At 52.1% G+C, this 15,025-nt stretch overlaps 1 protein-coding gene across 1 annotated transcript in view; it reads right to left on the reverse strand.

Moving 5' to 3' along the window:
* The window catches only part of GREB1 (growth regulating estrogen receptor binding 1), an 81,764-nt gene that overhangs the window by 49,061 nt on the left and 17,678 nt on the right, over positions 1-15,025 (reverse strand). Inside the window, 4 exon segments of the mRNA XM_036874090.1 lie at positions 3,410-3,538; positions 4,940-5,083; positions 7,377-7,559; positions 12,937-13,113. Coding sequence (XP_036729985.1) covers positions 3,410-3,538; positions 4,940-5,083; positions 7,377-7,559; positions 12,937-13,113 — 633 coding nt within the window.

A 15,025-nucleotide genomic window follows, 5' to 3' on the forward strand; every position in this document is an offset into this window, starting at 1 on the left:
GGTTTGATCAGGACTAAAGAGAATATATGTAAAGCACAGAGTTTGGGTCCAATAAATGATGGCCACCAAGACCCACATCACCATCATCATCTACACATTCCAGTAAATTAATACGTGTTTCTGTAGACAAGCTGCAGCCGCATTCAACTTACCGCCACAGTTTCACCACTTGGGGGCAGTACTGATCCACCTGTGCACCTCTCCCCACCCCCGGCCTCGAAAGCTAATTTCAGACTAACAAAATGATGGGGGACAGAAGCTGGTACCCACTGCTGTTAATGAGTCATCCCGGCCCACGGCAGGGAACAGCATGAGCATGCCTCATGCTCTGTTCTTGGATTATTCAAAATATCAAGAATTGGTTACCGTATTTTTTGGGACCCATCCAACACAAAATTTCCCCTACATTTAAGAGCTCCGCGTTCAACCATGATACATTAAAGTTTAAATTTTAAAACTCTCTATTCCCAGATGCAACCCCATCCCAAGGAAACCAGAACCCCAGCATGTCCAGATGCCTTCTGATGACCCACGAGCTCCTGGTGATTCTAAACCACAACCAGGGTTGAGAACCACCGGTTTAGAGCAATGTTTCTCCAAGTCTGGCCTGAGACAAAGCTGGACAGAACCAGTGGGAGCTTGTTCAAAGTGTCTGCTCCTGGACACCCCTCAACCTACAGAAGCAGACCTCTGGAAGTGAAAGAAAACACTTCGTTCGCAAGCACCCTGGTTATGCTGAGGCGCACTGCAGTCTGAGAACCATTCCTTTAGTCTTTTAAAAGTAATCCAAGGTTATTTTCACCTCTTCTTTAGACCGACTGAAAATGAATGAAATGAAGTGAATAAAATGTTAAAAACGTGAAGTTCTTTGTTTGCAAAGAGCTTTCCAGCAGGTGGGCTCCTCTGATCCCCGCGACCTCTGAGGCAGCTCCTGCTATGTTTGTTCCATTTAGAATCACATCTTCACCTCCCCGAACATCTGTCCTCAAGAGCCGGTAGAAGAGCTCCCACAAAGACTGAGATGCCAGCTCCTCTAAAAACCACGTTAAACTACCAAAGCAGGGAGGGCAGTGGGATTGGGCCTCGGTACTAAGGATGGAAGATCTGCAGGTATTTTCTCCCTTTGGGATGCTAACGCTGTCTCTAGGTGGACTCTGAGCTCATGACCTCTGCCAAAATGATGTCACCAGGAGCCGCCCCTGTGGACCATCTATTTCTGGCCATGTGTCCTGGTAGTGGGGAGGGGGACCCTATTTGGCACTTCGGGGGAGACAAGCCTTCATCATATAGCCCACTTCCTGCAGGCACTGCACATCCGGACCCTGAGCTGGGACAACCAAAGAAAGGATCCTGCACATTTCCTAACTCCCTCCCCCACCCTACCACCCCCCCCAATCCCGCAGGCGCAGCACTTCCGCCGCGAACCACTGAGCGACAGCCCCCAAGCCCTGGTTAAACACTCCTTGTAGCTTCAGAAGCAGTTTCTTAAAACTGATTCCAGCTCTCCCCAGAGCAGGCGTGAGGCACAGGACCTCCGATGCTCCAGCTGTGCCCTTAATGGTGCAACCACACTCCGCCAGCATCCATGGCGCCCTCCGGACCAGGCTCTGCGGAGTATCTGGGCTCCCGGAAAACATGATGACGGCCCTGCTCCCAGGAACTTCATAGGCCCGACAGACACAAATGGCCGCGGAACAGAGCCTGACACCTGAGGGTCACAAGGAGGGAGCGCTCCTACGAGGAGGAGGTGACACCTGAGCTAAGCTCTGAAGGGCAGGTATAGAAGGTGGGTGGTGAGAGCCCTTCAAGGGCATGGATGTGTGACCAGGGCATAGAGACAGGATGCGGAGGCCACTGAGCTGTACCCAATGCAGCCAGGGTACGAGTACTTAAGTAGAAAGAGTGGGGAATGAGCGAGTTCAAAAGGTTGGTTGGGGCCAGATTCCGGAAGTTTCCAGCATCACGCTAGGGAACTGGGGCTCTATTTCCCATGCCCCTCCAAGGAAACACATTCATTCACCACAGAAGGAGCCTCAGGTTGGGTCCCCAGAGCCAACCTCGTAGGGCCCAGGCCGAAGGATGTCCTCTGTCCCTGCTGCCCGGGGCGGATGCACCCAGGCCTCGGTGCAGGGGGGGGAGGTACCAGCAGCACAGTCTCCCGTCACCGTCCCCAGAGGCCCAGTCCTCAGCCACTGGCCGCCCTAAATTTAGCACCTCACCGAGAAGAAACAGTCTTGGGAGGAAAAGTGGGTGCCTGCCTGGGGTTCCTCACACTGGGGAAGTTACGGGGATTTGACTCCAGAATGGACACTCTGGTCAGGACTGGGAAGGCTCAGATCCAAGTCAGAAAAGATATCGTTCCTTCAACTAAGAGGGAGACAATTCCCCCACCAGGGGAGTCCTCCGCCAGCCATGTCACGGAAGCGGGGAAGCCTGTCAAGCAGGCTGGTGTCTCTCTGGGCCACACTTTCCTTCTCTGTAAGGCAGGTCGGACTAGACGGCTTCTGGGCCCTCTTCCAGCGATGCCCTCGGGTCCTAATATTCCATTTAGCTGTGTGCACGCAGGAGGGAGGAGAGAGGTAAGACTGGCCTATCAAATGGCTCCAGGTAAGCACGGAGGGAGAGCGCCGAACGTGGGGTCCCCGGACTGCTCCGACTCTTCCTCAACCCACAGCCTCCACTCCAGCAGGAGGCCTGCTTCACCCCTTCACTCGCTTTTCTCACTCGGACCCTCACCTCCTCATCCCTCTTCCTCACTTCCTCCCATACCGTCTCTAATTAATGCTTCCCCAACTGTCAGCCGCAGCTCAGCTGTCACCTCCGCCAGGAAGCCCTCCCTGAAAAGACCAGCTCAGTGATGGTGTTGATGCAGGTGGCAATAATGGCGCCCCTTAGTGAGCTGCCAGTTGTGCCCTGAATTTCCATACAGCGCCTCATCTAACCTCCTCAACTGCCCTCAGAGCAGAATTCTCATCTCCTGATGAGAGAATGTTTAGCCAGGAGACTTGATCCCCTGACAGAGCTGGGTTTTGAATTCTTGTTCATCTGATTCTGGAGCCCCTGTCTTCCCATGACACCACGTGGCCCCATTTCTCCAGAACTCTCCAGCCCTCACGGCGGGCGGCCCACAATGCGACAGGTCACCCGCCCATACGGGGCTCCCACTGTGTCTTGGCAGACACACCCACCACCCAAGTCGGGGGCCGAAGCCAGGGCCCCCCAGCGCCAGGGCCTGAGCACAGCGCCGTGGACTCAGGAGGTACCTGCTGGCCTGGCCTGACTCTCCTTCCAAGCCCCCCAATTCCAGGAGGCTCAGGGGCCTCAGCACGGGGGCTCCCCCATCCTCCCACCCCGCCACCGTCTCGACCCAGAGCAGAGTAAGGCCCCCGAACGGGACGGGCAAGGCTACCTAAGGCCGAGGGACGCGGCACGGCGGACAGGCTGTGCTTCACCAGCGGCTGGTGCTTCGGGGAATCTTTGCCGTTGAAAACAGCCAGACCCACGGCTGCGGTTAGCGAGGCGTGATCGGAGGCTGGTCCTGACAGCAGAGAGAAAGAGGGGAGAGGGCAGGGCACTCTGTGAGCCCAGCAAGCAGGAAATGACTCTTCCTCCAGTTTACAAATTAGCCTTTCACTGACGCGGCCCATCGGGGGTCAGAACTCTTGCCAGAGTGATTCTGCCCCCCGGAGAAAGCACAGACACACACGGACAGGCACACACGCATATGTGCACACACAGGCACACACACTCCTGCGCGTGCTTTACTGAGCACGCCCAGTGAGAGAAGGGCCAGCGGGGCCCCTGGATTCCGGGAGCACCCCTGCACCTGCTCCACCCCCCTTCCACCTTCTCGCTCACCCTCCTGAGTTCAGGGTCATGTCAAACATGCTCAGGAAAGCAGTCAGGTTTGCCATCGCCCAGATCCAGGCTGCCCACAGGGCCTGGGGCTCCCCGGGCCCGAGGAGAATTCTGGGGGCAACTGGGGGCTGTGGTCTTCTAAGTCACCCACATCAGCCAGAATGATCTGGAAGGTACTCCAGACTCAGGAGTAGCACAAAACGTCTCCTGTGTTGAGGCGGCATGGTGAGGGAGTTAAGGGTGGGTTCTGAAGCCAGACGACCTGTGACTGAGCCCCAGCTCTGCTGCGTACTTGCTGTGCAACCTTCCTTAACTTACGTCACCTCCCATTGTTCTCATCTAGACAATGGAGGTAATAACAGAGCCACTGTGAGGACGACATGAGTTAACAGAAGGTCATAAGCACAAAGTATTTGCTATTACTATCATCACACTCAATTCTCACAATCACCCTGCAAATTAGACAGAAAAGATTTTCTCCATCTGTACGGATGAGGAAATGGAGATTCAAAGAGTTAAAATGAGTGGCCCCAAATCACTTGGCTAGCAGGCAGCAGTGCTGGAACTCACACCAAGGTGTTGTGACAACAAAAACAGTGATCCCTCCAGCTGCCAAGGTGTGACAGGCCCCAGGTGGCCCGGGCACAGTGAGGACAACAGCAGACACCACGTGGAAGGGGGGACACGGTGCCTCTGGAGGAGAGCGTTTTCCCAGCCCAGGTGCAGCCTCTTCGCTATGGATTGTGAGTCACATGGGGCAAGGGCCCGGGTCCCCTCGACAGAGCCCCTGGGCAGGAGGAATAACAACCACCAACCCACCAGAGGGCTTGGGAAGGAGGCTGCTATCTCCTTGATAACAGCTGTCGTGCTTATCAGGTCTGTTCAGCGTGGCAAATGCAGAGTTCATGAACCAGAAATGCCTGTATCGAATCCTACTGCCCGTGAGATCCTATGCAAGCATCTTTGTGCCTCAATTTCCAAGTCAGAACACTGGGGAAACTAAAGCCCACTCCTGGCACCTCCGGCATTGAGGAAACTAAAGCCCACTCCTGGCACCTCCGGCGCTGCCCCATCACCTCACCTGCCTGCGGTGCTCCCAGGGGGATGCTCGGGGTCGTCCCCGGACCAGGCTCGCTGGGGAAGGGAGCTGGCGGCCCAGAGCTCTCCAGCGGTGGGAACAGAGAGCTGGAACACGCACTGGCGGAGGCCTGCCGGCTTCTGAACTCTGCGGGGAAGATGCACACGTGAAAACCAACCCACTGCTCCTCCCCAACAGTGTGAGATGACTTCCTAGACCGGAATCTGTCCTGTAGGAGAGCCAGGTACAGAGACGATCACAATGGTGCCAAGGCCATCCTAGTCTCTTCTTTGCTGTAGCCAGGGGGAAGGAGGGGGTGCGACGTGCCCCAGGCTCAGTGCCAAAGGCAGGGGATCCATCTGAGGGACAGCTCTTCTGCCAGGAGCAGGAGTGATAGTGACCATTTGGGAAAAAGACAGAAACACATGATACAAACAAGACCTTCCATCGCCGCCCTTCAAGTGCAAGGGAAGAACAGAGCCTTACTCAAGGTAAAGGAACAGCTAATACCGTCCTCCAGCCCCTAAATCACTCTCTGTCCGGAAGATTAACTCCCAGGAGTACTTGGTCACAGCAAGTGATCAAAGACTCTTATCTGGTCCCACAAGGGGAAGAAGAACCACTGCCTCCCCAGGACGTAGAAAATGACAGGCATGTACGCAGTAGGAGCTCAAGAAATATTTACTGAGCCATGCAAGAACAGGAGAGGGGCGGGGAGAGGAGTGATGGGAGGGGACAGGGGAAGAACGTCCAGAGCCAGCCCCTCCTGAAGCCCTCTGCTCTACTTGCAGAAGCTGGCTGGGAGATTCCAGGTGACCAGAGTGAACCTACGCAGACAAGTGAGGGACAACAGTCTGGCTCTCCCGGGCACCTCGCGGAGACCGCTCCTAGGACACGTCCCTCCCCAGCTGTTTGTGGGGGGGTGGGGGGGATCTCAGAGAGTACCTGGGCCTGGGAAATCCAGCCCCTCCCTCTGCGCCTATAGCTGACTGCAGCCATGAGAACACGGGGAGACAGAGAAGGGCGGAGTGTGGCCCTTCCCTAAAGCGGGAGCCCACTCACTTCTGCGAGGACCAGCACCGGGAAGCTGGTCTTTCTCTTCACAGTCAACAGGCTGTGGGGCGGGAAGGGGGCCTATTTGAGCTGAATTTTCTCTAAGTCAGGGTTTCTCAACTTTGGCGCCATTGACTCTGGGTTGCACACTTCTTTGGAGGGGTGCTGCCCCGGGCACTGCACAATTTAGCAGCGTCCCTGGCCCCACCCACGAGATGCCAGCGGCCCTCAGCACTCATGATGATCAACAGTGTCTCCACACATTGCCAAATATCCCCTGGGGGACAAAACCACCCCCGGCTGAGAACCTTGCCCCAAATACTTGCCACGAGAAGGCACAGCACAGTGTGGCCCTGTGTCAGCTTTGAAGGCTCCCATAAATTAGGCTGATACTATAAACTAGATGCCCGTAGTGCAAAGTCACGTTGTAATTTCCCAGGACTGTAGCATCTAGTTTATAGTGTCAGCCTAATTGTATGGGCGCTTTCAAGGCTGACACAGGGCCACACTGTGCTGTGCCTTCTTGTGGCAAGTATTTGGGGCAAGGTTCTCAGCCGGGGGTGGTTCTGTCCCCCGGGGTATATTTGGCAATGTCTGGAGACACTGTTGATCATCAGGAGCGCTGAGAGCCGCTGGCATCTCGTGGTTGGGGGCCAGGGATGCTGTTAAATCGTGCAGTGCCCTATTGAGAACAGTACGGAGGGTCCTTAAAAAACTAAAAGTAGAATTACCATATGACCCAGCAATCCCACTACTGGGCATATACCCAGAGAAAACCATAATTCAAAAAGACACTTGCACCCCGATGTTCATTGCAGCACTATTTGCAATAGCCAGGTCATGGAAACAACCTAGATGCCCATTGACAGACGAATGGATAAAGAAGATGTGGTACATATATACAATGGAATATTACTCAGCCATAAAAAGGAAAGAAATTGGGTCATTTGTAGAGACGTGGCTGGATCTAGAGACTGTCATACAGAGTGAAGTAAGTCAGAAAGAGAAAAACAAATATCGTATATTAACACATATGTGGAATCTAGAAAAATGGTACAGATGAACCGTTTTGCAGGGCAGAAATAGAGACACAGATGTAGAGAACAAACGTATGGACACCAAGGGGGGAAAGCAGGCGGAGGGGGGATGGGATGAATTGGGAGACTGGGATTGACACATATACACTAATATGTATAAAATAGATAACTAATAAGAACGTGCTGCATAAAAAAATAAAATTCAAAACAAAAAAAATTTTAACAGGGCTGACGTGTTGCCCGAAACCACGCCCACTGCAGAGCAGTCTCGGCCCAGAGTCCTGCCGACAGGCCCCTGGCTCGCTTGGAGGCGCCCCCTTCTCACGCCCCACCCCCTTAGAGCTGTTCACCTGAGCCTTTCCAGCAAATGAGAGGCCCTTTGGTCAGAGTTCCTTGTGCGTTGCGGATCAGGTAATATTTCAAGTGTTTCTGCTTCTTGGGCTGGGTGGTCACCTTCAGGTTCATGTGACTGGAGAACTCTGTGAAGTAACAGAAGCCTTTCTTCCCACAGCCAACGCAGTTCCCAGAGAAACCTGGGGAGGAAAAAACCATGACCATCCCCATCTTACACCAAAGTCCCTCCAAGTGGTACATCGTCCACTAGGCATTCACAATCTATACCACACCAGCAGGGAAGTCCACGGGGCAAAGGTCCCTGTCAGCTCCTGGTGGCCCAGGGGTCAAGATGACCTTGATGCAAACAGGAGGACCAAGTGGACTTGGTCGTAGAGCTGAGCCCAGGCAAGCTTGGAAGACTGAACTCGCTTAGGGGCCTATTTAAAGCCTCTGCGTCCTATGGCACAGGACAAGAACTGTCCCATTCAACTGTCTACACTGACCGAGCACCTGCAATAATTTGCTGTGTCCGCATCTCCTTCAAGGCTGGCCACAGAATCTCAAAGCAATCAGACCCCTGAGACTGGATGCATTGGGAGTCCTCTTCAGAGTCCAAAGTTCCCTCTGGGAATCAAGTAAGTTGATCCCACGAGTTGCAGAGAAGAAATCAAGAGCTCCACCAGGGCGCTCTTGATGCAAGAGCCAGGGCGGTGGTGAGTGAAATCTATGGCCCCAGCAGCCGCGGAGTGGAGACACTCGGCTAAAACGTGGTGGTCTATGTCAGCGTCCTGCTGCCTGAGGCCAGAGGGGGCCTTTCTGGGAGATGACAGAGTTCAGCTCTGAGGCTCTGGGAAGGCTGGCTTTATAGAGGCAATGACAAAACCACCTCCCGTGAACTATTAAAATCCAGAGAACGTGCTTGAAAGACCTTTACATACTGTAAAGTCTATTCAAACTGGACTCAACAGAACTGTTGGTTAACACCAGAGAAATGTGATGATTTAGGTTTTCTATCTGGTGACCCTTCTGGTTTAAGTTCGCTATCTCACAAAGGCCTTCCCTATGACCTTGCCTCGTCCACTGGTACATCTGGTTTCTAAGGAGCAAGGTCCTTTGGCAGGAGAGACCCTGAAGCTGAGACTAACTTATTTTATCGTATGCTCTGGCTGACAAGTTTACAAAGGGCATTTCAACTTAGGCCAGGAGGACCATGGGGTTCTGTGCGTAAGCTCTGCTTTTAAAGGGGATAATCCAGAGGCCTCTGGCTACTGTCCAAAATAACATCAGTTTGTGAAGGTTCAAAACATCTCTCCACAGAGAAAGAAGACGTCTATATTACAGAAACCTTCTGGATTCTCTGACTGATTTTAAGCAAATTTAATATTCCTTAAAAGGCATTAGAAATAAAGACAAATCTCTTGGTCTAAGAAGGCAGGCACAGGTTAGTTTATCCTTCCAAACTCCTATCCCCTCTGTACCAGAGAAACAGATAAGGTACCGAAGAAATGCCAACACCATGCTCTATGTTTACTTGTTGTTAAAGGGACAGGGAGGAAACTGCCATGCAGAGAAAACCAACAGCCTTCTTGCCATTTACGGTCACCCAGACAGGGCACTCAGCTTAACTGACACAACCACCAGTCAGTCAGGACAGCAAAAGCTTCTTTTGGGAAATGAGAACCAGAGAGGTTAAGTAGTTGTCCAGTGTAGATCCAGAAAGCGATGCACGAATTCTAGCATGAGAATGGAGTGTAGACCCAGAAGCATGGCCTTCAAGGCTGCACCCCAATGGCCCCCATCCTCGCCTCCTGCTTTACCTCCCGTTCCTCCTACTATTGTGCCGAACTCCCAACTGGACTTTATATTGCTGACGGTTCTTATAACTTCTCCCTTAGTGTTAGAGTTACTGAAATTTGTGTATTTTCCTCCATAAATATCGCCATGCTTCCAAAGGACCGGGAGCACGGTATGTCTGTGGGGAGGCATGGGTCGTGTCTGTGTGTGTAAGTGTGTGTATACAAACTAGTGCCTGACACAGGAGAGGCAGCAAATATTGGGAGGGAAGGAGGAGAGAGGAAACAAGATAACTGTCAAAGTGAACACTTAGCATCTCCGCATACATTTTGATAGGCTTTTGTTTTCTAATGTTTTAATGTTTCTAATGTTTTCTAACTTTATCATCTAATGTTTTTATTTATTCTTTGGTCTCCAACCTGGGCACCTTGAGATAAACAGCTCAACTGCCATCTAAGAATGAGGCCCTGAGAAAACCTCCACGCTCCCTGGAAGGGATTCTGACCCTGAGGGTTGAAAAGATGATGAACAAGAAACAGAACTGCACAACCAAGGATGCTCAGAGCACTTCACCAAGGCCAGCACTGCCATCCCTTTCCAGAAATAGTTGAATAGCTTACAGGCCTTTGTCCTATGACAACTGTGGACTGTGGGACCATGGCTCCATTCCAGAAGCAGGGAGGGGGCCACAGACGAGAAGGGGCTCCTCCTTGTGGTTCAGAAATAAAAGTGGAGACCCCGGCCCTTCCAGGACAGTAAGGACAGGCACACCTCGTTCTACTGCCCGTGCCTCTGCTTCTTCATATCTAAATGCTAGGTAGTAACACCTCGCTCACCTAACTCATTTTAACTAGGACACTTTCTCGCACATGAGAAGTGCTCTTACTGTAGCCGCTGTCAGGTTCATTTGCTGCTGCTGCTGCTGTCTTTCTCCAACTGGCAATCCACCCATTTTTCATGACCCAACTCCATCACCACATACTCTGAGATACTCTCCCATCCCTGGGAGTCCGTATGTCCTTTGGGATCCTCTAGCGCCTTAAGCCCTAGGCTGGGACCTGCTGCACAGAGATTTCTGTGGCCATGGGTGCGGATCTCCGAGCTGAGTCCTGGTTGGCCTGTGTCCTCCCACAGGCCCTGAGCTCCCAGGAAGGACCAGGTCCCACTTGGCTTTGGGGCCCTGGGCTGAATTTAAAGTCCACCTTCAGTTTGGGGTTATACATTCCATAAATGCTTAATTATTTGCATTCTGGATGCACAAAGAGCTTGTTTACTCCCATGTCGGAAATGAACAATCTAGCTAGATGTTTTCTTCTCCTATGTCTTAGCTATCAGCCAATTTCGAAGAATTACTATCAGAAAACTGAAACACCCACCTAGGTTTTCATTTTTTCACTTTCTCAGACCAAATCCCTCAGTTGATTCAAACTCACTAAAACAACGCTCCCTTCATTATAAATTATGGGGCGGAGAGGCACCGAAAGCTGTTGCTTCCCCCAAGATATTCCATGGCCTCCACTTTATAGGTCACTAAACAGCGCTGAGCCCCGGCCCCCAGAGGGCTGCAGGGCCACCTTCTCCTGTGCAGCCATCAGGGTTAATTGCAGGAAACCTAAACAGCGCTAAGTGTGCAAGCTGAGAGCATAAAGTTATTTTAAGAGAAGAAAGCGACGGTTATTACCAGCCGGCCCTTGTTACCCACCTCCGATGGCTTTTTGGCAAGCAATTAACAAAGACCCCACTTCCTCTAAGCTCCCCGCCTGAGGGGTTGAAGCTGTTCCTGGGCTGGTGGTGAATGAACTGAAAGATTCTTGTCTCCACATTTCGAGACCCAGAGCCTCCTTGATTTACTACGCTCGCAATTCCTTTACAGTCACAAAGGGGAGGAATTCAGGCAAACCCCCAGCCACGGCCAGATCAAACACGAACCAAGGCACCCGGCCATCTTCCCCACTCATTTTGTCCTAAGCGGCCTTGATAAGCAAATTAAATCTGAGACGCAATGACTGTGGGTTTCCTTGGTAGAGTGAATTTTCTGGATTATTCTTGCTTTCAAAAACTAGTTACGATATCTATTTTACACATGGTAGGGTAGATAGCTAGTGGGAACCTGCTGTATAGCACAGGGAGATCAGCTCCGTGCTCTGTGGTGACCTAGATGGGTGGGATGGGTGGGGGGGAGGGAGGTCCCAGAGGGAGGGTATATATATATATATACATAGAGCTGATTCACTTCATTGTACAGCAGGAACTAACACAACATTGTAAAGCAATTATACTCCAATTAAAAAAAAAAAACAAACCAGTTACGATACAGGCCATTACAGAGTACTGAGTAGAGTTCCCTGTGCTATACAGCAGGTCCTTATTAGTTATCTATTTTATACATAGTAGTGTGTGTATGTCAGTCCCAATCTCCCAATTTATCCCTCCTCCACCTTAAGAATCTAAAAAACAAAAAAAAGAGTGGATATGTGTACATGTATAACTGATTCACTTTGCTGTACACCTGAAACTAACACAACACTGTAAATCAACTATACTCCAATGAAAATTTTAAAAAAACAAAAACCAGTTACGATAAGCCCATGGAGCTGCCTTAAGAGAGTACTGGCCACAACTTTCTCTCCCCCTGGTCGCTGCCCCAGAGCCATGTCCGTCCCTCCAGTGAGCGTCCGTCTGCCGTGTTTCAGAGTTTACGCACCACTGTGTCCCCGCGGCCCTCGTGGCAGGAACCGCTTCTGTTTCTTCTCTGGGTCAATCCTCGCTCTCCCCTCCCCACCTCCACCCTTCGGTCCTTCGCACAGAGCTTCAGACATAATACCTCCTCAATAAATATCCACCGCGGTACGTTTACCTACCCAGCTTTGGGGGCCGTATCAAGCACAAAAGTGAGGTTTAAATGTCTGTACACATGGAAAGTGCAGAAGGAACTGGGGAGCAGGGCGAGCCAGCTTGCTGGGCTCTCGGTCCAAACCTCACGTCTCCCCTGATTTTGCTCCACGAATGGGGGAGTGAGCTGAGCACAGGGCCAGGCACACAGAAGGAGCTCAATAAAAGCCTGAGCAAAGGGGAGCCGGGCTTCATAAGGCTTGCCCTCAACTCTGCACTGCAGCTGGGACCCCCTGGGCCAGCGGTGGCTCCAAAGATCAAAGCCACAGCTTCCCTAGGCTGACCTCGACCAGGTACGGGACCGTGGGGTGCGGTAGTTAGAGGGTACAATCTGGAACCAGGAAGACCTGAGTTTGAATCCTGACGCTGTTCCTTTACTTGTGCGCCCTTGGGCAAGTGCATTAACAGGTCCAAGCACACCTATTAAGCCAGGATAAGAATGACGGGCTGGTGAGAGGTAAAGTGAAGGAGAGAACGGTAGAGGGTGCCCGGCCGTTCCCCAGGACGTGACTGTCCAGGAGGTAGGGCCACGTGCTCGGGCTTCTTCTCCTCCTGCCTCGTGTCTGCTGGCTTCCAAGAGCATCTAGGACAGGGTTTGGATCGCATTCCTGACACAGTAGGCACTTAGGAAAGGTCTGACGAATACGTGTACAAGAAGAATTAGTGCTGATGGGCTTTCTACAGGAAGGTAGTCAGGTTTTCAAAATAACTCTCATCTGCATTCTATTCCACAAAGAAATAGCCCACAGAATGACGAATAAACAGGGTTGTGTGCCATGCTGATGAAGAGGCTCAAAGGTGGCCTGTCCCCCAAGGGGACCAACGGCCCTCCTTGTGCCCACCCGCCATGCGGCCGGAGCCGCAGAGAGGAGCAGGGGAGAAACTCACCAAGAAGGGCGTTGTGTCCATCGTCATCCGGCAAGAACCTCTTGTCAACGGCACACACCAGGAGATGGTCCGGCAGGCTGGGGGACTTGGCGCCCACCAGGAGGAAGCCCGCAGGGACATCGATCGGCTCGCTGGAGATGGAGACGAGACGCAGGTCCTTCCCTGCCTGGCAGAACCCTAGGAGGGACGGACAGGCTCACACGCTGCCCAGCGAGGGGCTCCCACGGAACCAGGATCCACGCGGGCAAAGGGGTGACAAGAGTCTGGACTCGTAATCAGCCACTCTGCCGCTGGGCCTGGCTGACTTTCAGGTTAATTCTGAGAACGCTCTGAAGTACATTACCCTTACATACTTTTCACTTGCCAATCACAACCATTCACAACAATCAAGTGATTGGGAAGAATAAAAAATTTTAAAAATTAATTCATTACTCATGACGCTTAACCACATGCTGTTTTTATGACTCTCGGTGTCACCGTATAATACACATTAATGTAAAATGAAGCTCAGCAGGAAAGAAGGGTAGACCAGTGATGGTAAATTAAAATGTAGACAAGATAAATCCGTAAGGGACTGTAAGCTGATGTCTTCTCCACCCTATATTTTATGTGTATGAGGCAGGGGCACATGGCAGGAATACAGGCTGAGGACCGGGTGACGCTGGTGGCCTCAGAGGGGCCTCATCAGCAGAGGGAGACTTTCACTCTACACACATGAACTTTTGTACTTCAGAGCTTTTAAATATATTTCCTATTTAAAAATTAAGTGTCCAAAAATATTTAGGAAAAAAATGAAGAAGAGGGAAACAGCTGAGATTTATTTGGATGGGCCCTTTCTGGGAATCTCTCTCCCTGAAGGCACACTGAGCCGGATGCCCTCTGGTTTTCCATCTTTAGTTATCGATAGGGACGATGAGAGTTAACGTGAACCCTGATGATCCCAAGGCCTTCCCTGCAAAACTCTATGGTACTTTAAGAAGACTCCCCTCTGGTGTATCTGCTTTACCGTTTACAAGGCACTAGCTCCGAGTTCTCGCATCTGCCCCTGGGCGAAGCAGGAAGAGGCACCCACTGTGTACAGCACCAGGTGGGAGAAGCCCTGGAAAGTTCTCATTTGAGAGGTCAAGTCATTTGCTCACAGCTGCTGGGAGGGGGGGGGTCAGGATGGAGCTTGGGGTGGTTCCCCTGCGTCATCTTGGGGAAGTTAAACCAATTCCCACAGGTGAGGTCAAGGGCCCAGCAGGTCTTTACCTCCATGACCCAGGCCCCTCCCAGTCTGCACAGCATCCCCTTCCTTCTGAAGAGCTGGAGGAAAAAAGGCCGTGGGCAGTCAATGTTCACTGTGTTCACCTGGAAATTCTTTGAAAATCACGGTAGTGACCACCGGAGAGTTTGCCATTCTCTTATTTAATTAGGCGGCCTTTTAGCTCTTGGACACCAGAAGTCCTACATCATGAAGAGCTACTGTATCTGTTTCCCTTTTCCTGGAAGAGCAGCCCCAGGGAGGGCTGACTCCCTCCCCTGCCGGCCATCGTGCACAAGGTCAAGTCCAGGCCCCCAGGCAGGGTGCATGGGGCCTCCACGGCCCGTCTCATCACTTATCCAAGGCCTGCCTGGCCACCCCTCAGGCCCCTACCTACATAAACTAGTAGCAGTTCCCCAGACGGGCGGCGTTCCCACTCCTCTAAGCCTTTGCACCTGCTGTTCCTCTGTCGGGAATATCCCACTCCCCCAGCCCTCCCTCGGTCTCCTGGCTAACTCCTACCGATCCTCCAAAACCCACATAAAGGGCCAGCTCCTCCAGGAGGCCTTTCCCCAAACCCTCCACCAGCATTGGGAGCATCTCCCGTGCTCCCACGGACCCCTGCTGGCCCAGACCACCCCAACCTCCCAGCACTTTCTACACTGGGTGCAGAGGGTCTGCTCACATAGCTTCGCTACACTGGGAGCTCTTGGACCTTTTATCTCCATATTTTCAGAGCAGGGGCTCAATAATTATTTTAATCAATTAACTGACCAACTAAGTAGTGACACCTCTTGACTGGTATGGTGACGGGACAGGTGAACTTCCAACCAGCCAGCGCGTTTG

This window comes from Balaenoptera musculus, chromosome 13, assembly GCF_009873245.2.
Source record: "Balaenoptera musculus isolate JJ_BM4_2016_0621 chromosome 13, mBalMus1.pri.v3, whole genome shotgun sequence".
Lineage (NCBI taxonomy): Eukaryota > Metazoa > Chordata > Mammalia > Artiodactyla > Balaenopteridae > Balaenoptera > Balaenoptera musculus.